Here is a 24,408-nt window from a genome sequence, read left to right as displayed (position 1 = left end):
TTGTAAGGAGATGAGATGAAATGTCAAGTGGATTGCTGTCCTGTAATGATGAGATGCTGTATGATGTGCAGTATTCTAATAGTAACCTCAGCCTTAGATCCATGCAGGTCTATAAACGCTATCATGTTGCATAGGAAACAGGAAACGCTATCATCTTGCATCATGGCCATGACAGGCACTTTGCTTCACAGCTGACCATAGTATAACCCTCTGCATCTCTTACCAAAATAGCCAGTAGCCTGTGTTCCTGTCCTGCTTGGAGATCATTCTGTTTATACTAACAGAACTGAGTGTCAGAGAAGATTTTACCAACAAAATGTTGCTGTTTTGTCCATTATGTTTTGCTTGTGTTACATCCAATATATTAGCAAAGGTTTCCCTTGGCATTCATGGCTTGGCGGGGATTTAATCCCAGGTATCCGTAGTTCCAAGATGATGAAGACTTGGAGTATAGAACTGGGCTGAAATCAGTAATTGGGGTAGTTAGTTATTTGCAGAATAAAAATCTCAAGTCGGTTTTGTGGAAGTGATCTGACTAAAAGAATCTCTTCGAAGTATCAACTCTACTTAGATACCTTAGTATAAGAATAGGTTAGTTAAACAATCAGTGGTGTTAAAAGCAAGATAAGCAATCTGTGTCTTTCTGCAGCCAGTGGGTTAGGTTCAAGTAAAATCTTTCATTGGCTGATGGACACTGTGCACAAGGAATATAGAAACTGTATCACACAGACAAGATCTAGGATTCTTCAAAGCCTGCTATATTTATATATACTGCATAAATGGAAAAACACTTAGGTGATTAGTCAATAAATCCTTTATATTGCGCCATATCATTCAGTATAATTTTTAGAAAGGAAAGAACTTATGTGAGTATATGAAAGGATGTATCAGGGCAATGCTACCATCATTCTGTTTTATAGGGATTTTCCTTCCATAACACAGAGGTACTGTGTTGAATACAGTATTGAATACTGTAACAAGACCCCTCGTTTAGTTGTAGGAGGTAAGATGTTGGTGATATGATAGCATTGTTTTGGTTTTGGAATATGCTTCTAGTATCAGTGGATTTGAGCTGAATTGCAGTGCCTTGCATTGTTTTTAACTGAAGTAAGCACATGTTTGCATGGCCTCTGTTGCAGAGAGCTATCACAACAGTTCTTACATAGTAGAGGTGCTGCAGAGTCAGGGAATGATGTATTGATACATTAGCAGGCAAAAAGTGAGTCTGATTGATGCCACTGTTGCAACTGTTATGGTTAAGTTCTGTTGATGTGCTCCTAAACCTGACCGCAGCAGAGATGAAATCATAGGATTAGGCTGTGAAAGGAGCACTAAGGTGGCTTTTGTCACAGGCTTGTATGCGTAATCCAAGATAACCAAATTTGTTTCAGGAATTGATCTAAGTCTTTGTTCTGAATCATCAATCCTTGTTGATGTAGGTACTCCTGTGCATTTTAGCGATATACTCACATCTTGGATCATTTTCACTTCAACATGCTTTTATAGTAAATGTATAAACTTCATTCACAAAAATACTATATTGCTTTTTGTTGATGTCAGAACTTACTCTCTCTTTCTGTTGATTTAAACTTCAGCTTGTGGTTACTAGCTGAACCAATCATATATGAAATAGCATTAGGAGTATTTTATAATTGCTATTTATATACTGAGGATAGGAGATGGAGAGGAGATGTTATTTGGCAATTTGTGACTTATTTTAGAACATTTGTAGTATTAATAACTAGGGATGTGCAATCCAGCATTTATATAACAGTTATATAGAGAATCCCAGATCAGATCCAGAAAGCTAGATACTGTTAAATCTAGTGTATTCAGTTTAATCCAGCAAACACTGCTGGCTGGCTTCTCCAAGCCTTTTTTATTTCTTTTCCAGGCACGGGAGGAGGCAAGACCATCTCTCCCAGTCCATGCCCTCATGGCTTCCCATGCTCTCAGCTGGCTCTTCTTCTTGCCTTCTGTCCCCCACTGGCCTCTCATCACTCTCCTGCTTTAGAACTTGACTGGGTGCTTGAAGCCACTTTGCGCAGCTGCCCTCTCACTGCTGCTCTGCCTCTGCTACCTGCTTTTTTCCATGAGGGTTATAGATTCCCAACACACCTCTACCCCTAAGCTCCAAAAGAGCCCTTCAAGCCGGTGCCAACAGTCTTTTAAACTCCACAGCTTGTTTGGCGTGCCCAACCCCTCCTTGCTTCGGTTTAGAGTTCTCTGATTTGACATTGGTTCCCTTCCTTCACTTTGGTTCCATTGGGCTTTGTTGGTTCTGTTTGCATGGGAGTTGGACTTGCATTGGTACTAGATTTTGGGCAGAGGTTGACTTTGCTTAAGGATTCTCTTTGTCTGAAAATCCTTGGAAATGTTTTCCCCATAGGAAACAATGGAGAGTGACTGGGGGGGGGCACTTGTTCAGGGGCCCACAGAATTGGACCTCAGGATCCAATCTTCTTGAAACTTGGGGGCTATTTAGTGGACAGGAAGGAGTAGGTTCCCTACAAATTTGGTGGAGTTTGTTTGAGAAATGCCCTCCCCCCAGCCCCTGGATAGTTTTCTCCATAGGAAATAATGACCAGATAAAATCAGGATTCTCTAATCTTATCAAACTAGGTTAGGGAATCTGATCCAGATATCAGGGATACTGAATATTTATGGTGTTCCTGATACCTGGATCCAGGTTGAACCTATTTTTTTTTCTTTTTGGTGCACACTCATATTAATAACTGGATTAAAATAACTGCTTACACAAACAAAGAATCATTTTGAGTATTTGTTTCTATCTTATTCAAAAAATGAAAATGATGAAGTTTGATTAACTACTCCCTGCTGTAAGAGTCTGTAATGCCTTTGGGAGGATTCAGATAATGATTAACTATGCAGTAGCCACTTTTTCACATGCTGACCTGCTTGATGTTAGGGTAAATGAGATGCAGGAACTATAGACTCTGCAGTGTCCATGGGTGGGTCCAGATGACTGTTGAATTTGTGAAAATGTACATATTTATTTCCTGTCCACTTTTCATGCCAGTGGAGACCCAGTGTGGCTTACAACATGCTCTCCCCCTCCTATATTTTATCCCTGCAATTTTATTCCTGCAACAACAGCCCTGTGTGATAAGTTGGAATGAGCAAGAGTGACAGGCCCAAGGTCACCCAGTGAGCTTCCTTGGCAGAGGGGAGATTCACAGCTGGGTCTTCTTGATCCTAGTTTAACACTCTAACCACTGTGAAACTCAGCCTCTTGATGTGCTGAGCTCTGTTATCAAAGTGGGAGCCAAAGGAATGGATAATCAAAAAGAGTCCAGTAGCATATGGAATGGATAAATCATCCATATGAACAAACTACATAGTGTTAAAATTTACAAAGATATCAATGCTAATACAGCTGGGGGAGTCTTCCAGAATTCTTTCTTGCTAGCCAGAGAAAGAAAGAGTCTTGTGATTTTCTTGACTCTCAAAGCACCTTAGAAGCATCAAGTATAAGCTCTTCTAGCCTAAACTTCCATGTGTATTATATGCATGACAAGGAAGCGCCAGCCTGTGCCATGTTGCCTCCCAGCAGCAGTAGTAATCAATCAGTTATACTTCAAGAAAGATTTCATCATCATCTTCTACTTTGGACATTATATTGTTAACACTCCTACATGCCATGGTACCATTTCCACATGTTTCAAAAATCTGTCTTCCTGCTCACAGGCAGTTGGCTGCAACAACTCCTGCCAGTTGTCAGTCTCTGCAAGTGAAGTGTTTCCCTAAGATGGTTCCTTTATAAAATGGCTGAAACCTCTTGCAGAAGGCTGAAAACTGCTAGGAGCTTCCTCTTCAAAACCTGTTTCTTGATAGGTGCTTTGATTTCAAGCACTAGTTGCTCATGAGGTAGCCACTGCAGAGCAGAAGTAGCCCACTGTATCTTGCATAGCTATGGACAGGTGACTCCATCCCCCTCTCCCCATCATGCTTCACACAGACTCACAAGTTCAGTAGTTAAGCCAGTATTCAATAAGTAAAAAAATACCTAGGCTACTCGCTCTTTCTCTCCCATGCATGCATGGAGAACAGGTTGCACAATAGCTCCTCAGAGGAGTTGTGCATACCTCCCCCCCTCCTTGAGAATGCTGGGTTGGGCAAGTCACTACTATGTCAGATGCATTCCAGTACAGTTAGGCTATTCACTTCAAGCCTAGAGCTTCTCACCCTCACAAGCATTCAAGACAGTCCTTCTCACACAGTCTGCTCTCATCAGGAACAGGAGAGCTACACCCAGAGCATACAGAGGAGCAGGCTACTACTTGGGTGATCCTTTGGTAAATGAGACACAGGACAAGCTTGTACATGAAGTAACTGCCCGCCCCAAGGTTAAAGTATTTTCGGGGCAGCGTTGTAGGAAGAGAGAATTCTGATTGATTCTTCTGAGGAGCTTCTTCTCACCCTGTTCTGCATACACATGGCAGGAGGAGCAGGATTGTGTACTTAGTTACAGTAAACACCAACACAAACTTGCATGTGGCTATTCTGCACACTAGACTTACTCCTTCTGCTCCTTTTCATGTTCCAGTGGTGTGGTGTCAGTTTATTTATTCCACACTGTACTCAAAATCAGGATTGAAGAGTGCTGGTGCTGTCGTCGCAAATATTGGCAGCATCACAGTGCCAGCCTTTTTAATTTTTGTCATTTGCACATGTGTTAAATCAATACACCACTGGAATGCTGGAAGGGGCCCCTATTCCTGGAATTTCTCCCTCTCTGCTGCTCCCTTTGTTGTTTGTGATTGGCTGATTGGGCTGTGCAATTTCTGCTTTGTTTAATGAACTCTGCAGGTGATTGGCTGTGCTAGCCTGTTGGCCTGCTTTGCTCAAACATTTCCCAGCAAAAGAAAAACTGCTACTCTGGAAATGGTGGTGCTAAATAAATGGTGTGTATAAAATCTGCTTCTCCTAGGTTTAAAGATCCAGCCTACCACTGAAGTGCTCTCATTCAAGAGCATGGCTCATGATGGTGATTCTCTTTTGGTGGCAAAGTAGAGGGCATACTCAAGAATTGCCTATTTGCCAACTCAAAACGAAGCGAGAAAGGAAACTGCTGAAAATGCGTGCGAAAAAGATTTTCTTTAGAATAAACACTAAGTAATTATTTTAAATAGTAATCTTTATTTCATGAGATGCTGCTGCCATTGCTGCAGTGGTGCAATGCTGGCAAAACTTTCCTGCTTTCTTTTTTATTGCCCTCAAGCATGTTCGCCAACTGCAGTTTTAAAAGGCTGTTCAATAATTTATATTAAAAACTTACTGTTTAATATTCAACCGGATAGTTCCCTAAAACATGTCCCTACCCCTATGAATATTATTTATTCATACAGAAAAATGAAAGCAACAACATTGGGCCTTGCTTGGAATTGCGCTAGTATAACGCACTTCCAAGTTGCTGACAAGCCATGCATCGATCTAACGCTGAAGTACAAAAGGAAAAAAAAAGATGAGGAAGGAGGGGGGAGGGAAAGGAGAGAGGGAGTGGCTAGACAGAAGAGAATGGCCAATCAAAAAGAAGTGGGCTGGCAGGGGGCAGGACAGTACACTAAAAGCCAAAATTAAGATTACACATGGGAAAAAGCTGTCTGGAAACCAGTTTTTAAAAAACTGGGTGAAAATTGGTTCCAGAAAACCCAGGGAGAAGCTGCATGAAAGCTAGTGCTAATGACACAAAATAGGGTGTGGAAGATTGCAGATAGATCAATGTAGTATGGGACCCTAATAGGTGAAATTAACCTGTGCAGAATAGACCTATGGCATGTTTGTGAATGGCATTTTTCTTTTTTCTTTTTAATTTTTTTATTGGATGGTTAACATAACATATATAATGTTATTACATCTTACTTACTAATTATCCCCTATAGATATAGTATGTTCCCCACCCCCTCCCCACCCCCTTTCCTCTGTTGACTTCCAACAGCACTGCAACCCCCCGTTTCTTGTTACAAATACTATCTCTTAATTGTCATTTTAAACTTAATGGAAAATATTTGCATTATATCTTATCTTACTTAATAACACTCAAAAGACCATAATTGTCCTTTAACATCCCATCTTTTTTCTAAGTATTTTTTCAATTTCCCCCAGTCCTCAAAAAATTCCTTTGGATCTTGCTCTCTGTTTCCTTGTTAATTTGTCCATTTCCGCCATATATAGCACTCTTTGTATCCACTCTTCAGTTTTCGGTATTTCTTCTTTCTTCCTATATTGTACATACAAAGTTCTTGCCGCCGTTATCATAAAGTACAGTATTACTCTGTCCTTTCCATCCATGTCCTCTAAATGCAAAGATAACAATAACATTTCTGGATTCTTAACTACATTATTTTGGAGTATTAAAGACATTTCAGTACATATTTTAGTCCAATAGTCTCTAGCCTTATCACAAGTCCACCACATATGAAATAGAGAGCCTTCATGCTCTTTACATTTCCAGCACTTATTGGATAGCCTTATCACAAGTCCACCACATATGAAATAGAGAGCCTTCATGCTCTTTACATTTCCAGCACTTATTGGATATCTGCTTATTAGCAATGACTAACTTTTTCGGTGTTAAATACCATCTATATATCATTTTATAGCCCCTCTGATACTGGTACACGTTGAAATTTTTAAAGTATTTTTCCACAACTGTTCCCATGCATCCATCATAATCTCATTATTACAATTTATTGCCCGTGTTACCATTTGAACCTTAATCGTCTCATCTTCAGTATACCATTTTAACAATACTTTATACATTTTAGAAATTATTTTATTATTATCCCCCAATAAAAATTCTTCTAATTCTGAGTTTTTATTTCTGAAACCTGCCTTCCTTTGATCTGATTCAAATAAGTCTTTAATTGTTCGATATTGCAGCCAACCGTATTTAAATGGTAATTCTTCGTTCGATTTAAGTTTCATCTCATTGTTTTCGGTTTTTATTAATTCTTTATAAATAAGCCAGTGAATGGCATTTTTCTAGCAGAGGGGGTTTAGTTCATTTAAAAAAAGAAACTCATGAGTTAGCATTAACAACATTGACCTAAACCTTATTTTATGTGTTGTATACAATCTAAAGGAGAAGGTTAGAGCATGGTTTGTTTGGGTATTTTTTAAAGCTTGAAGTTTGCTCTGTTTTATTTGTTTCCTAATTTTTTCACATCCTTATTTCCCACATAGTTAAGCACAGTTAATTTTCATTTACAGAGAGCTGGAAGATCCTTTTGAAAGAAAAAGAATAATGGAGTCTTTAGTTATCTCTTTATAGTAATGTAAAATAATCTAGCTGTGCTAGGATTTTGGACAGAATATAAAGGTGGGGAAAACAGGAAAATTATTTGTTTGTTGCTTCTCCACATGATGCCTATTGTCCCTAGGAGAGAAGGGACTGTTTGAAATTGCAGAAAGCTGCAATTTAAAACCTTGTAATGTGATACTTTATGAAAACGCAGCAGCTCAGGGAAGCTTTTGTATCCTGACCAATTCTGTACATTCCCCCTATTCCCCCTTGGGCTGCAGTGTGCTTGGCAGTCTCTGAGATTGACAGGCAGTTTATCTGATGCGCTTTTAAAGAATGCAAGATAGTTTTGATCTCAACAGTTGGAAAGAAAAAGGAGAAACTATAGCCTGTCCTCCTTTGCCTATAGGAAAATATGTGTGTGAGGGGGTCCTCTCTTTGTTAAAAAAGATTGAAAAATATTGCAACAGCCGCAAAAAATGATTTATTCCCCTGCTGATAACTGAGATCATCCAGCATTCCAGACAGGCACAGCTAATGGATGACTTAACCCTCACCCAGCAGCTGATTAGGGGTCCTCGGGAGACAGCAGGCGGCTTTGTCTTCGTGCTAGGTTGTAGAAAATGCAGGCTTGTTTTTTTTTCCTGTTTAGTGTTGTAATTATGCTCAAGAGTGGAATGTTAAGGAATGGGTAGCAGCATTGCAATTAACCTCTACAAATCTTTTCTTTTTAAAAGACTGAAATGCAGATAGAAATGAAATCTGCTGATAGACTTACATAGAAACATCTCCCTCTCCCCCCACCCTTACCTTCTTACATATAAAACTCTTAAAGTGCCTTTTTTCTCCTAACTTGACATTGTACCCTTTGAAAGGAAATGTTTCATAAAAAGGGCTATGAATTTTCCTTTATCTTGTATGAAGATTGTAGCAGATATATTGAAGACTAGATTTCTAAACAGATACTGGGATAAGGGCTGAAGCCTATCACCAAGCCAGAGTCTCTGACCTTGCACTTCTTTCCCCTAAATCCATTGTGTGTGGTGGTGGGGTTTGAGGGGGACGGGAGGGGGACTGTTCAGAAGTGATAAAGAGGCACGTACAACGTGTGCAGAGGCATTACTGTATTCATTCATATGTGTTGTTACTGACATTAAAAACTGGCTTCAGAGCCAAGCTTTGCTTCTCCCACAGTTCAGATTAAACTCTGGCTGGAAGGTACTGGTCTCAGATTCCGGAAGTATGAAACAGTGTTCATTTTATGCCTTTAAAGCATTTGTACTGATGCCAAAGGGGATTTTCTAAATGTCTGTGTGGGGCAATAGCCCTCTGGGTACCAGGTGCCAACCTCATGCTCCTTTTGGCCTGACTAGCACAGATATGGCACTGCTGTTGATAGCGCAGGAGCTGTCCCTTCCTGATCCCTGACTATGAAAGACCAGTGGACATCAGGGAGGGGGGAATGACCAAAGGGTGGCTGAAGCAAGTTCATTACAAGGCTTCTTTGAGGCAGAAAGGAAGCCAGAGGAGTGTATCGGAGTCCACGTTCTACTCAGCTTTACCCTATGGGAATTATCTGCTTTGTAGGATGGGATCCCAGTCTGACCAACAATGACTCTTAACTCTAACAGAGGCTGGCAGACAGACAGTCATTCCCTGGATCTATTGTCCCATAACCCAACTAGAGGGACTAGGATGATCTGTGAGGAACCCAAGATGATGAGTTACCAGACAAGTATTTTCCATCAGCAGTCTAGGAACTAAAATTGCTCAGACTAGCCTATGATGAACATCTCTGTAGGTGAAAGGAGCCCACAAACAAAACAACTGGAGCTCAGAGCCTCCTGCCTACCCTATTAGAGGAAAGAAAACTATCATCTTTGGTATTTCTGTTTAAGACAGAAGAGTATGGTGGGTTTTATTTAGTTTTACTCATAATATTTTTCATATGAAATGTGATAATGAACAATATTGGAGCATATCATTGTCTAAATTAAGATCAGAGACCTGCCTGCTGTAGCATCAGTGTGGCAGAAGATGACAGTAGTGTCCAAAAGCTAGGTTTCTACATTGATGGCTCCATAACTTTGAAACCTTCTTCCAGATGAATGATCAAAACACTACAGCTCTCTTGTAGGTCCAGAAAGATGCTTAACATAATCTTTAAAAAGGGCATTTGGTTGATTCAAGGTTCTCATATGGCTGTTCTGTATTGGTTATTTTGTTTTTCCTTTGTTGTTTTTATTGGTTATGGTGTTTCTTTCTAATGTGGTCTAACTGCTTTGAGCTTCTGAGAAGTGGTTTAAAACATTTAAAATAAATCACATTTTCTCTCCCTTCCCCATGTCTCTTCCAAGTACTACTAGTTCAACAGCAAGTAGTTGTGATACTGAGTTCACAAAAGAGGATGAACAGAGGCTGAAGGACTACATTCAGCAGCTGAAGAATGACCGGGCAGCTGTGAAGCTGACCATGCTGGAACTGGAGAGCATCCACATCGATCCCCTTAGTTACGATGTCAAGCCTCGTGGAGATAGCCAAAGGCTGGATCTAGAAAATGCGGTACTCATGCAGGAACTCATGGCAATGAAGGTATTCTATGTAGTAGCTTAGAAGTTAACATCACTTTCGGCTTCTGCTTTTAAAATGTAGCTGCAGTATTTCTGTTACCTAAAAAGTGTTTAATTTTTTAAAACCACCACAACAAAAATGACCCAGAAGAAACGGAACGATGCCTTAGGAGCAAGAGGATTGAGGACGGACGATATAAAATGCAATGTACGTAATACTTGGTTATGAGAAACTTAGGAGCTAGTACTATCAACCACTGAGTGAATCTTGTGTCCTGATGGCATAGAACTCTGTGATGTAACAGACTTGATTTGTCTTCTTTGCCTCCCTACCAGGAGGAAATGGCAGAGCTGAAGGCACAGCTGTACTTGCTAGAAAAAGAGAAGAAAGCCCTAGAGCTGAAGCTGAGCAGTCGAGAAGCTCAAGAGCAGGCCTACCTGGTCCACATTGAGCACCTGAAGTCAGAAGTGGAAGAGCAAAGGGAACAGAGAATGAGATCCCTCAGTTCAGCTAGCAGCAACAGCAAAGATAAGGCAAGTAAGGTGAGGTGCTCTGTAAGATCTTCTGATGATACTTCATGGAACCCCCAGATTCAGACACAATATAGCAGAGCCTGGGGAGGCACTGTTGAATATAGAATGCTGGATTAGATAGACCCCAGTTGGAGCTTGTAAGAGTTCTTAATTGAAATGGTTAGTTTAACAGAGACATCAGGTTATTTAGTGTCAGTATGCCAGTTACTACTGTCTGAATTTTATCCTGATTCTACTGTGCGGAATGCTAAGAGGAAGGAAAGTTTCATCTCCCCATAATTACCATAGACTTCATGTCCTTGGGATTCCTTTCAGTGTATTTACAGGTGGGAAAGAGTAGCACTCCTTATGGTGAGAAAATTAAGTGTTAAGCTCCTATGAGACGTTCCAGGAGTGTCTGCAAGAAGTAGCCATGGCACAGTGTCATCCTCCTGCTGTTAAAGCCATGAAGAAGCGCCTGGCAAGCTAACCTCCCCTCCTCTAGGCGTTGCAGAGAGGGAACCAGGCAGTGGGAGTTGCTTTGTTTGTTTCATTGCCAAGTCTCTGTAATGTGAAAGAATCTGAGTCCTACAGGGACTTGCCAAGTGAAATGTGAATTTCCTTGTAACAGTTTATATCAAAAGTTAACTAATATCCAGAAGGTCTGCCTGTATCTAGAACAGCTCTCAGGATTGCAAATTAAACTGACAGAGGGAACACCTCACTGCATTATTTAGACTGCTGCTGCTGGGGAAGGACTTGGCAGCATTATAAAGAATTGACTGGACAGTCTAATCATAGCCTTAGTGCTGTAATCAGAAGCAGGAGGCTAAAAATTGGCATCTAACACTTTTTGTATACCTGCCTCCATGCAACACAGAAAGGGACCACACATGGCAAAAAGGGCCCTCTAGAATCTGAAATATTGATCTTAATGTTATGTATTTTAAAAGGACATTTTGAATGTGTGTGTACTGTGTCTTTAAAATGGAACATTCTGCAAGCACACAGATAATTTTGCACTGATGCAGGTTCAAACAGGAAGAAATCTCCAAGGTTTGCCTTTCTCTCTGCCTTCCCTCTCCCCTAGCCTCAGCCACTGAAATTAGAATGTCCTGGCTCTTGAGGTCTAGTGTCTATGTACAGCTTGAGGGGTGGAGGAATGCCAGTGTCAGCTACTCCGGCTGTGCCAGTGCTTGTTTTCCTGTGTTCTTGCAACTTCATTCTCCACATTTATTCTGCTTCTGCCACCAAATTTGGCTTGGGAGGAAGTTTCTTCAAAATGGCTCCTTTCTCCTTTGCTAGAGTGGCTGCATCTGACATGGTAGTGCTGCCTGCTCTTAGAACTGAAATCTATCCTGTTGAGGGAAGGAAGTCCATTTGGAGGCACTTCCTCCACCCCTGTTCAAGCCTGCACTGCCACAAATGGCAGATCTGAAGAGTGTGGTTGTGCAATGTGCAGTGACAGGTACAGAGGGTGAGTGAGCCAACCAGGAGAAAAGACAGAGTTGTGAATGAGTTGTATGTAAAGTGGAAACATGTAGAAGGGGCAGTCAGTGGTATATGAGAATAAGTCTGTGGGGGTGGGATGCTCTATGAATGTTAACATAAATGGGGGGGCAAGGGAGTGAACAGTGAATGGCCAGTGAGAAGGCATTACAAACATGTTTGAGCATTCTCAAAGGCCCCTGCTTGACTTGTTTTATTATACAGGAATGCACAGAGAGTACTACAGCATCATTAACATTAGCTGAGCTGAAACCCTACAGTGAAAGTGAACTGACTACAGAACTGGCAAATGCACTCAGACGGTAAGGAAGCCATTTTCCTTCGTGGGGAGAGAGGTGCTAATCTATGATTCTCTTTTTTTTTTTTTTGAAAAATTTTTATTGGGTTAGAATCCATTATTTCCACATTTACATTCAATTTTCCCCAATTTTTTCATCTCTAACCCCCTCCCTTTCCCCCCCCCTTTTTGTTGACTTCCAACAGCTTTCCAACCCTTTGTCCCCTTTCCCTTACTTTTATTAGCTTCCTCTATCTAAAACAAATATATATTCTCCATTATTCTAAGCAGTACATCCTTAACTATTTTTAACATTATATGCCCAAACTGTAAGTCTTTGTTTCCATCTTAGATAAACAATTTATCCCAATTTTTCAATTTCAGATATTTCTATATATCATAAACCATATAGATCATACATTCGTTTATATCAAACAATTTGACTTATTCTCTATATATATTACTCATTCTATCTTTTTATAATAGTTCTATATATCTCTCCTCACGTAGTCAATCAATTTGACCCATCTATATCTTCAGACATTCAGTTTGGTACAAAACTTATCAGAAAAAAAGAAAATATTGTTAGTTAATCGCTCCTTATATTTAGTCCTTATAATTAATTATTTTCTCTATGTTCTGTTTGTTAACCTATATATATCTATATATATGTCAATCTATTAATCTGACTGCTTATTAATTCACATTTATCTCTTCTCCCCCCGGTAAAGTCTCCCCCCTCTACTTCAATACTTCAGTAGTTCTCAAACTGCCACAGTTTTCCTCCCACCTCCCATTTCTTCTCCAGGTATTGTTTCAGCTTCTCCCAGTCTGTGTTGAACTGCCCTGAGTCCAGATCTCTCAATTTTCTTGTCATCTTGTCCATTTCAGCCATATACAGCAATTTGTAAGTCCAATCTTCAATAGTTGGCACTTCTTGTACTTTCCATTTTTGCGCATACAAAAGTCTAGCTGCTGCTGTCATATAAAATATCAACGTCCTGTGTTGGGCTGGAATTCCTTCCATTCCCAAGTTCAGTAGCAGGAGTTCTGGGTTCTTATTAATTTGAAATTGTAAAATTTCACTCATTTCTCTTATTATTTCCCCCCAGTACTGCCTGGCTACCTCACACGACCACCACATATGATAGAGGGAGCCCTCATGCTTCTTACATTTCCAGCATTTATTAGAAGTATTCAAATTCCCTAGCACAATCTTCTTTGGTGTCATGTACCAACGATAGATCATTTTGTAAATGTTCTCTTTGATATTAATACATGTCGTTGTCTTCATTGTAGTTTTCCACAAGTATTCCCATGCCTCCATTGTTATTTCTTTATTAAAGTTTATAGCCCATTTCACCATTTGTGTTTTAACTATCTCGTCCTCGGTATACCACTTCAACAGTACTTGGTATACCTTGGATATTCTTTTCTTATCTATGATTCTCAACCATCTGCAAAGCTAGGTCATGCTTTGATCCCTCTTTTAATATAACCAACCTTCTTGGGAGAATATTATCTCCCCCTGGTGCCTTATTTTTAATTTAAAAATGGGTTGTACCACCAGAAAACAATACACTGCCTTTGTCTCAGCTGTTTCTAAAGTATATGTTAAAAAATAGTATTTTTTACGTCTTCAGTACATTACATTCTAAACTTGTTGGATGTTTTTGGATTTCTAAACAACTGCATTATCAATAATTGCTTTATCAATATTAAAGAGCATATAAGTGATGATGGTATATTGATTTTTTAACTGATGAAAGAAATAATCTGGCTTTGACTAATGGGATGACATTACATGGGCCAGTGGTGCATTCCTAGTGTTTGGTACTAGCATATCCATGTTATCACAGAGGTAGCATTTAGTTACTTTTTGTACTTCTGTTAATATAAAACTAGATGGCATATTCTTGCAGGGATGTAATCTCACAGGGATAGGCATTCACAAGATGAGATCTGAATGCTATTCCCAGATTTGCTATGTGGTTCCTATGAGGCCTTTCATTAACACAGTCAGCTATCCTGTGCCTCAGGGTTATCACAAGCGATATGGGAATTAGCAACTATAATTAAGTCCCCAATTGATAGAAGTTTGAGAATACCTTAGAGATCATATTGATGAGCAATAAGGAAAAGCTTTAAAAAAGAAGAAAAGAAGCACTTAGAAAACTCACTTAATATTTGACTAATTCAAAGCTGAGAAGGAAATAAACTCTGGTATAAAGCCAGCAGTCTTGCCTCTTCCCTTCCGCTCACCCCCTCACTAGCTAATTCTGCCATCTCTAGCTAGGGAAAATGAACAAAAGCACCCTGCAACTAGATTCCTGAGGCAGAAGAGGAAAAACAACTTCCTGCCTCACGTGCCCAGTTGTGGGGTGTTCCATTGACTTTCCTCGGCCAAGAGGGAGGATGTGGAGTAGGGGGGGATTGTCTGCTAAGGAGCAAGAGTGATAGGTTTGAACTGCCTTTCAGTTGGCTGGCATGTTTGTCTGGCAATTCATTTGGGAAGACGGGCTCTTGCTTGCTGAGAGATTATTGGCATGACATCTGCAAAGAGGATGATTGTTTCACCAGCTTTGCCCAAGGCTTTAAGAAGTATGTCTGCTGCTAGACATTGTATACTTGTCTTTTTGAAAAGCTTTTGACTTTGGATTGAGAAGGAAAAGGTATTGAAAATGTAAGCAGCCGTTCTCACAGTGCTGTAGTGTACATTCTGTTGTGCTCCCATGTTTTGAATACTGTGTGCTGTACTTTTATTTTTTTTTACATGTTCAACAAATTGCTTTCCAAGCTCCGGAAGAATATTATGGACCTAGATAAAATAAAATGAAATCACCAGGGGGGTGTAATATCTTCCTACAAGAATCAGGATGTAGATCAGGATGTATTTTAGAGGCAAGCTGACTGAAGGGAAGGCTATAATAATGAGTTATAAAATTTCTGTGGTATGGAGAATGCATAATTTTCTCTTACAATACTTAAATTTTGTATAAAGAAACAAGTAGTTTGCAGTAACAAAGAATGTTGTGACACCTTTAAGACTAATGCATTGTGGCATGAGCTTTCATGAGTCAGAGCTCATTTTATCAAAGGTATGGTGGACTACAGGTTAAGAACAAACACACACACACACACATTTTCTCATGTAACATTCAGTAAACTCATGGATATTTTTTTTGCCACAGGATACTATAATGTAAACTAGGGGTCGCCTCTACAAAAGGAATCAGCTGTATCAAAGGGTGCTGCTTGTGATCGTTCAAAATGAAATCACCTTAATCCAGTGTTATGTCTGCTTATCAGATGCAGGGACAAATGATCTACAGTCTATTATAGTTTGTAAGCCAATAGGCTCCTAGCCTGGCATAGTTGTAAATACATGGCTGTGCTAAATGGAATGTCAATCTGACCCTGTATGGCACATTTATGTTCTTAAACATGAAATGTGATGAACAAAGGCATTTGAAAATAGTTGTTATGCTATTTTAATAATATTTGGAACAGATATGAGATGGTCTTTCTTACATTTCGGCTTTCCCCTTTTTAACTACGTCATATTCAAATTATGGGGCTTTGAGTTTAGTCTTAGTAATGTGTGGTTGTGTAATTTAAGAATGGGCATTTATAGATATATGGGAAAGTGGTGTCTTGACAGCAAAATTTAATACCTTGCTTCAGCCGTACAGTCTTCTGCATTTAAGAGTACCATGCGTTTCTAAAACTATAGAGATGCACACAGACACTCCAGGGGACTTAGTGTACAGTTGAAACAGTTGGTATTAAAACAATTCATGCTGGGCAGGCAAATATTAGCTTTCAGGTGTGATGAAATATCTGCCTGTTAATGGTGAAACATAAATAAGAAATTGCTGTGTCCTTGTACCAACCTATATATTATTTTTGGAATTATTTCTTGTGCAATGCATAGGTTAATTTTTATTACCAAAAGTAGTAAACTGGGTTCCAAAGTAGTCATTTGCATGAATGTTTGTAAGGCAATTCTACAAGCTTTCGTTCTGTCTTGATAGTGCGTGTATTTAAATCAGTCGTTTTCATTGTCTTCCTTGGGAATATGCTGGCATATTTCCAAATACTTAACTAGGTTGTGAATTGGGCTTTTTCTGCAGTATGCTTCAGGCAACATTTACAATAGCAAGTATTGCATTTAATAAATCAAAGATCATTAGAAATATATCATAAGCATTCCTGTTGCATTCCTGACCATCTCCCAGTTGCTATTACTGAATATTTAGTTTGGTTAGTACAGTAACAATTAACATTCCCAGCGGAAGGGGAAAAAAATCACAGGTTTTGCTTGCAAATTTAACAATAACAGTTTTAGGTAGGTAGTCATGATGGCCTAAAGTAGAACAGCAGGATTTAAGTTCAGTAGCATCTTAGAAACCAACAAGATTTTCAGGATATAAGCTTTTGAGAGTTAAGTACATGTATCTGAAGAAGGGAGCTTCAACTCTCAAATCTGACCATCTCCTTCCTATTTTATATGGAATTTGGAGCTCCTGAATTTAAAGAGATGGATTTGCTAGTATCACATTTGATTTAGCCGTTAGATCCTTTCCCCTGATAGTTATAGACAGTTGGATCCCATACTTGTGGGAGCTGATTTTTCCTCAGCATCCCTGTCACAACCTCCTTTCTGTAGTGTGGTTACGGTTTTCCTTTAACCCTCTTCTTACACCCTCTGGGTAGATTGCTGCCTTCAGGAATTATATTCCAAAATAGTTAATTTAAATTTCCCCTTTAATAATGTGCCCAAGTGTCAGACTCCTTTATGGGACTGTGTGGCCCTAAGGATAGGAATGGGATATAAGAATAACATGCACTCTGGGACAACAAAAGAAACCTTTTTATTTTTACAAGAAGCATATTGGTTTCATACTATTACTTAAGCTTGATGGTTTCAAAAATAGTTATGGGTTCTTAAAGTTTCCTTACATAGGCTCAATCACACAGATATATATAACTTTCTCTCTCAGGCGCCCACACAGTTTGCCTGCTTTAGACAGAATGAATTTTTTCACTCCACTCAGTAACTAAAAACTACAGTTCACTGCACCCCTAGAGTACTGCTACTGTCCAGTAAGATTTCACACCAGTCACACTTCTCAACTCCACCCACACTCTCAGTCATCAACTAATTATCTCACTTACTCACCCCTCTCTTTCATCTGTATCACACCAAGCATTTAAAGAAACACACTCACACTTAAAATCATTACAATTCCTTTGTGACTCTACAAAAGATTGACTGGGGTCAGGGCACCTCCACAGAGTAATAGCTACTAGTCATTGAAGTTGTAAAGTTATGTAGTTATAAAAGGACATGGGCCAAATCACTCTTCTGTTCTGCTTCTACTGGCACAGGAGGTTCCATTAACAGAAGAAGGAAGCAAAGTGAATTCCCATACATGATTGCAACCTTTTGTGTCAGGTGGATTTTTGTCCATGGGAGTTGCCCAGCTTCCTGAAGTGCTTTTTCAGTAGGAACAGGTTGTTTCCTTGTGGAGCTTTTGCTCCAGTTTGGAGACCGATTGAAGCTGGGAGTTTGCGGGGGGGGGGCATCCAGATGACGATCATCATCTATCTACTTCGGATTTTCCTGCTTTACACTATTATTTTCACGCCTGAGCTGAGTACCAAGCTGAGGACTGTGCTGAGCTAGGTTATCTGAACCCGAGAGGACAACTGGGCTGCACTCGAAACTCCTCCCCTCCCCAGTGTAGAGCTGTGCACACGAGTGGATATCTGACACCAAGTCAAGCTGAGCTGAGCTGAACTGAGCTGAGTGGTAGGACAGCTGCCTACTGGCTGGCTGCTGATTGCCCAGTTTCTGTCAGCCACCTGATTGCCAGGAGGCTTGAGGCCCCCTAGACGGCTCTGGAGGTTCAGGAGCTGGCATGCTGGGGAGTTGGAGTCGGAGGGCGGCATCTAGGAGAGGCACCTGGTGAACGGATGTGGGGAGTGGAGTGGAGTGGAGAAGAGTGAACAGACTGCTTGGGCCAATGAAATTGGGCTGCAGAGGAGAAGTCTTAAAGAGCGTAGCATGAGACCAGTAGTGGGCCTGGTTGGTGGGCATGGTATACTGTTCTGCCTGCCTACACCTGTTTGGGAAGCTGGGAAAGCCTACCCCAGATTCCACTTGAAAGACTGTTGGAAGCAGACCTGGGAAATCAGGCTGCTCCGTTGCATTAGAGTCGGAACTGCGGGTCGCTCTTCAAATTGGTTGAAGGATCGTGGATTTATTAATGGCTGCAAATTGAATTTTTTTCCTAGGGGTTATTGGAATTTGTATTGGGGGATCAATTAGCCCTTAGAGGATGAAGAAGGGCTAAGGCCCACTTAATTAGTGATAATTTAGTTAATTACATGCAGGTTGGAATTAGCTGAAAAGGTGATGTAATTAAATTGGGATAGAAATGAATTCTGTGCCTGGTAAATGTGATTGAGGGTATGGGGAAATATGAGTATATTGAGACTCATATTGATGTAATTGAGGGGAACTGAGTTCTGTTGCTGTGTTGTATTGTTGCAGGGGATGCTGGGGGGTGAAGGCTGTGGGGGTGGGGTGAGAAAGGAGACCGGGATGGAGCTAGGGATCCCAGTGCTTTGGGGTCAAGGGAGGTATGGCTGTGGGACAAGGTTTTGGAAGGGGAGGCCATGGAGACGTGGTAGGGCTCAGTGACCTTCCAACCTTCGTCCCATCCCGAGGCATGCTGGGTGTGGGGCTAGGAGGATGAATTACGCCAGGTCCATCAATAATAAGACCAAGACACTGCAAGATTTCTTTGCAGTGGAAAATGTGGACCTGGTGTACGTGATTGAGACCTGGGTGAGGGATGGTGAAACAGTCGCCTTGAAAGAACAGCCCCCCCCCAAGGTTTCTCAGTCCTTCACCAGTCCCAGAGGGATGGTCGGGGGGAGGGGTGGCTCTTCTCATTCAGGAGTCTTTCTCCTTCAGGCCGCTCCCCGCACCAAAGATCACTGGCATTGATTGTGTTGGCCTGATGTGGGATGCCGAGGAGAGCTTGCCTATCTGTCTGGTGTACCGACCACCTAGCACACCAGAAGCTACCCTGTTGAGCCTGTTGGAGCTAGTGGCGGGGTGGGCTTTGGAGCACTCTAGGCTGTTAGTCTTGGGTGACTTCAATGTCCATGTCGATGATGCCACCTCCTCACCGGCTGCGGACCTGGTGTCATCCATGGCAGCACTAGGGCTCTTCCAATTTGTTTCGGCTCCCACGCATCAAGCGGGCCCCACGCTAGATTTGATCTTTGGGATGGGGATTCAGGTAGCCATTGAGGCAGTGCCATGGTCGGATTATAACACTATAGCAGTATAGCTGCTAGCAATGGCAGGGGAGATGGTGGGTGTAAAGGGATGACCGAGGAAAGCACAGAGAGCCACTCCCATGGGGATGCTTGGTTGCCTTGGCAAATGTTAATGCTGATGCTTTGGAGAAGTTATGGAGAATGGGGCGGACAGCCCAGTGGAAAGTATATGGGTAGAAATAAGGGGAGGAAGGACAAAGGGTATTATTGTTGGAGTCTGCTACAGACCACCTGACCAGCGAGAAGAAATGGATGCTGCCCTCTTTGAACAGATTGGCAGAGTATCCAGACATCAGAACCTTGTAATTATGGGTGACTTCAACTTCCCCGATGTGTGCTGGGAGACAGGCTCAGCAAAGCATCATGAATCACACAATTTCCTGACCTGCCTGGCCGATAACTTCCTTTTTCAAAAGGTGGAGGAAGCTACAAGGGGCTCGGCCATACTAGACTTGATATTAACCAACAGGGAAGAATTGATGAGATGAAGGTGGTGGGGACCTTAGGGGGAAGTGACCATGTCCTTCTTGAATTCCAGTTGCTGTGGGGAGCCAAGGAAATTCATAGCCAGACTCGTAGGTTAGATTTTCATAGGGCCAACTTCGATGAACTCAGAGGCTTGATGAGTGTCATTCCGTGGGGGAGTGTGCTGGAAGGAAAAGGAGCGAGTGAAGGGTGGGCCATTCTCAAACACGAGCTTTTGCAAGCTCAAGCCCTCACTATCCCAGCAAGACGGAAACATGGTAAGGGCTCCAAGAAACCGATGTGGATGTACAGAGAGCTCCAGAATAAGCTAAGGGAGAAAAAGGAAATGTTCAGGAAATGGAGAGAAGGACAGACCTCTAAAGAGGAGTATATGAGGGTTACTAGGTACTGCAGAACAGCCATCAGAGAGGCCAAAGCTCAGTACAAGCTGGGTCTGGCCAGGAGGGCTCGCTACAATAAGAAAAACTTCTACAGATATGTGAGAAGCAAACACAAGGTAAAAGAGGCAATTGGACCGCTGTTGGGAGTAGATGGAGAAACTCTGATGCAGGACAGAGAAAAAGCAGACAGGCTTAATGACTTTTTTGCCTCTGTTTTCTCCCTGAAGAACTCGGGCACATCTAGAGATATTAGAAAATGTGGCAGGACACCTGAGTGGCTAATTGACATTGACAGAGAGGTAGTGGAGAGGCATCTGGCTGCACTGGATGAATACAAATCCCCTGGGCCGGATGGGGTGAACCCAAGAGTGCTGAAAGAACTTTCCAGAGAACTTGCAGAACCCCTGTCCATCATCTTCAAGGCCTCCTGGAGGACTGGGGATGTGCCACAAGATTGGAGAAGAGCGAATGTTATCCCAATCTTTAAGAAAGGGAGGAAGGATGACCCGGGAAACTACAGGCCGGTCAGTCTGACTTCTGTTGCTGGGAAGATATTAGAGCAGATTTTAAAGGGATCAATCTGTAAGCATCTGAAGGACCACTCAGTGATCCGGGGAAGTCAGCATGGTTTTGTTCCTAAAAGATCTTGCCAGACCAACCTGGTTTCCTTCTTTGATTGAGTGACCAGCTTACTGGATCGGGGGAACTCTGTTGGCATGATATATCTGGATTTCAGTAAAGCTTTTGATAAGGTCCCCCATTACATTCTGAAGGGCAAACTGGAAGGCTGTGGAGTAGACTATAGGACAGTTCGGTGGATAGGGAACTGGTTGGAGGACTGCACTCAAAGAGTGGTGGTCAACGGCGTTTCATCAGATTGGAGGGAGGTGTCCAGTGGGGTGCCGCAGGGCTCGGTTTTGGGCCCGGTACTTTTCAATATTTTTATCAATGATCTGGATGAAGGAGTGGAAGGGCTGCTCATTAAATTTGCTGATGATACCAAATTGGGAGCGGCAGCAAACACCCAAGAAGATAGAATTAAAATTCAACAAGACCTGAATACTCTGGAGAAGTGGGCAGCTGTGAATAGGATGCAATTCAATAAAGACAAGTGCACAGTATTACATCTGGGCCACAAAAATGAGAAGCACAAATACTGGATGGGGGATACACTTCTGGGCAGTAGTATATGTGAAAGGGATCTTGGGGTAAGAGTGGACTGTAAACTGAATATGAGCAGTCAGTGTGATGCGGTGGCAAAAAAGGATAATTCAATCCTGGGTTGTATCAAAGGGGCCATAGCATCGAAATCGCAGGAGGTCATAGCCCCTCTCTATACTGCCTTGGTCAGGCCACACCTGGAGTATTGTGTGCTGTTCTGGAGGCCTCACTTCAAAAAGGATGTGGACAAAATCGAGAGGGTGCAGAGGAGAGCGACGAGGATGATCAGGGGTCTGGAGACTGAGCCCTACGAGGAAAGGCTGAGGGCCTTGGGAATGTTTAGTTTGGAGAAGAGGAGGTTGAGGGGGGACATGATTGCTCTCTTTAAATATTTGAAAGGCTGTCATTTGGAGGAGGGCAAAGAGCTGTTCCAGTTGGCAGCAGAGGGTAGGACGCGAAGCAATGGGCTAAAACTACATGCACAAAGGTACCGACTGGATATTAGGAAAAACTTTTTCACCGTCAGAGTAGTTCAAAAGTGGAATCAGCTGCCTAGGGAGGTGGTGAGCTCTCCCTCACTGGCAGTTTTCAAGAAGAGGCTGGATGAATACTTGTCAGAGATGCTTTAGGCTGATCCTGCACTGGGCAGGGGGTTGGACTAGTTGGTCTGTATGGCCCCTTCCAACTCTATGATTCTATGATTTGTTTTCAGCTCTGATTCAGATTTCTGCTTAGTTTCAGGTTACTACAACACAAATCCTGTTGTGTGGTTTATTGGAGGTCATATCCTATCTTGTATTCACACTGTGTAATCCCATCTTGAGTCTCAGTGAGAAAGGACGTTGACATGAATGAATGAACAAATTAATGCACAATGGAGAAGGGTTGCTATCCAGAAGCAGCCATAGAGAGCTGCTGTGAGAAGGAAAAGGCAGGGGAAGATCCACTCTCTAGGATCCAATTCGAAGTGTCTCTGGAAACTACCTGTGTTAGTTAGATCTCATTTTTTAAATTGGAATCAGCATTTACATTTTGAGTATGTGGCATGTGTGTTTCTTGTTATGTAAAATCGTGCTGTGTATTGCAAAGCATTTTTTTAAAAAGTGTGCTTTCCTAGGTGAAAATTATCCAAGTAGAAAAAGGCATTCTGTGAATTTGCTCTAAGCAAGCTGATGAATACAACTGTGTCTTTTGAGAAATGCTTATTTAGCACAGCCTTCCTTGATATGCTTTCCTTACTCCTCACTTGCTTTGCTGACTGTTCTGACTTTCCGTTTTGCCTGTTGGACCTTTATCCTTAATAAATTCACCAACAGGTCAGGAGCACTTACAGTCCTCTTCAGGGAAGAGGAAGTGAGAGAAATGTCCTGTAAAAAACAATCTTGCACTGGCAGAGACAGAGATAAGGTGACCTAATTGGGGGGTTGGTCTCAGATTTCTAGATTTCTATAACAATTAATGAGAAAAGGAAGGGATTTAAAATCTGTTACTCCCTTGAAGCAGAAAGGATTGGAGGCACTTTGAGTGCTGCTTCCCCTCTCTACTTCATTGCCCACCACAGACCATTTTGCCAGTATAAAGATCCATACTGATTTTTTAAAATTCATTTAATGCTTTAAATAGAAGGTCTGGCTGGTTCCAGAGTTTTGTAATGGAATACAAAGATATTCAACTCAGTTTTCATAGTTTAAGTCTGCACTGTTAATATTTTTTTATTTCAAATATTTATATCCTGCCTTCTTTCCTTACACTCAGTCTTCTTGGGCCAAAAGCCATTACGCTTTAAGGGCCATCTGATACAATTGATTGATTTCAGCTTATCTCCATGTGAAGCTTTTGTTCAGCTAACACTCTGGACCAAAAAGGTATGGCAACTTGTCAGTTAATCAGCCAGTGCTAAAGGGTAAAATCATGAATGGAGATAATTTTATTGTTTGACTGGTATAATATATTGTATCATACTTTGTGGGTTCTGATACCTGCACAGACTCTTTCTCTGCCTCACCCATCTTCAAAACAATGTGAAGTTGAGCACCTACTTATATTTTACCAACAGGTAAATTGCTGATAGAGAGCCAAGGAGTTATTGAACTCCAGTACTCTGCCTGCTGGATCATACTGATTCATTATTAGAAATTCTTTCGGTCAGCAATAATTTTCTGTCACAGAGATGTCAAGTTGATCTTTGTCCTTCACAGCAGGATGGACATTTGTTGGCCTGTGGTGTTTTTGGATTTGTTTTGGAATGTCCTCTGTTATCTAAAAGCACCTGAGAACCAAATGAGATGAGACAGCAGAAGATAAAAAAAACACAATCTTAAAAGCAGCAGGGAGAAAAGGAGGACAAATCAGATAAGCACCACTGTGCTGACAGAGGGGAAGAGGGTTGGCAACCAAACTTGGAACTCCATGTGATTTCACAGAAGAAAGTCTGGATACAAATGTAATCAATTATATATGGTATCGGTGGGAGGTATTACGTTTGTTCCCTCTTTCACTGCTTCTTTTAACTATAAAAATAAGAGGGGAATTTTACTGCAGATCTTTTGCTTTCATCATATTTCGCTGACAATAAAACTATTCTATTTTTGGATTTTAGAGGGAAATCCTTTACAACTGCCTCTGCAAAAATACCAGAAGTCTGCTGTTTATGGCAGTTAGAAAGCTTATGTTATTTATTTATTTAAAACATTTCTTAGCTGCCTTTCTACCTTACAGCACTCAGGGTGGCTTACAGCAGACATAAGAATACATTAAAACTTTGATTTAAAATTACTATATAACTCTATCAATAAATAGTAAAAGTAATTGAATGAAGTTCAACTGTCTTCAGCTGCCTCCTGAAGATCAAGAGTGAGAGGGCCAGTTGTCAACTTAGATATGAGAATTTGC

At 41.3% G+C, this 24,408-nt stretch overlaps 1 protein-coding gene across 2 annotated transcripts in view; it reads left to right on the top strand.

Annotated features, from left to right (window-relative positions):
• MCC (MCC regulator of WNT signaling pathway) overlaps nucleotides 1-24,408 on the top strand; it is a 301,701-nt gene that overhangs the window by 269,673 nt on the left and 7,620 nt on the right. For both annotated transcript variants that reach the window (XM_054987477.1, XM_054987478.1), the window contains 3 exons: nucleotides 9,622-9,856; nucleotides 10,171-10,377; nucleotides 12,061-12,158. In XM_054987477.1, the coding sequence (XP_054843452.1) occupies nucleotides 9,622-9,856; nucleotides 10,171-10,377; nucleotides 12,061-12,158 (540 nt within the window). The remainder of the gene's footprint in view (nucleotides 1-9,621; nucleotides 9,857-10,170; nucleotides 10,378-12,060; nucleotides 12,159-24,408) is intronic.

Source organism: Eublepharis macularius, chromosome 8 (assembly GCF_028583425.1).
Source record: "Eublepharis macularius isolate TG4126 chromosome 8, MPM_Emac_v1.0, whole genome shotgun sequence".
Classification (NCBI taxonomy): domain Eukaryota; kingdom Metazoa; phylum Chordata; class Lepidosauria; order Squamata; family Eublepharidae; genus Eublepharis; species Eublepharis macularius.
This window is presented reverse-complemented; position numbering and strand designations above follow the sequence as displayed.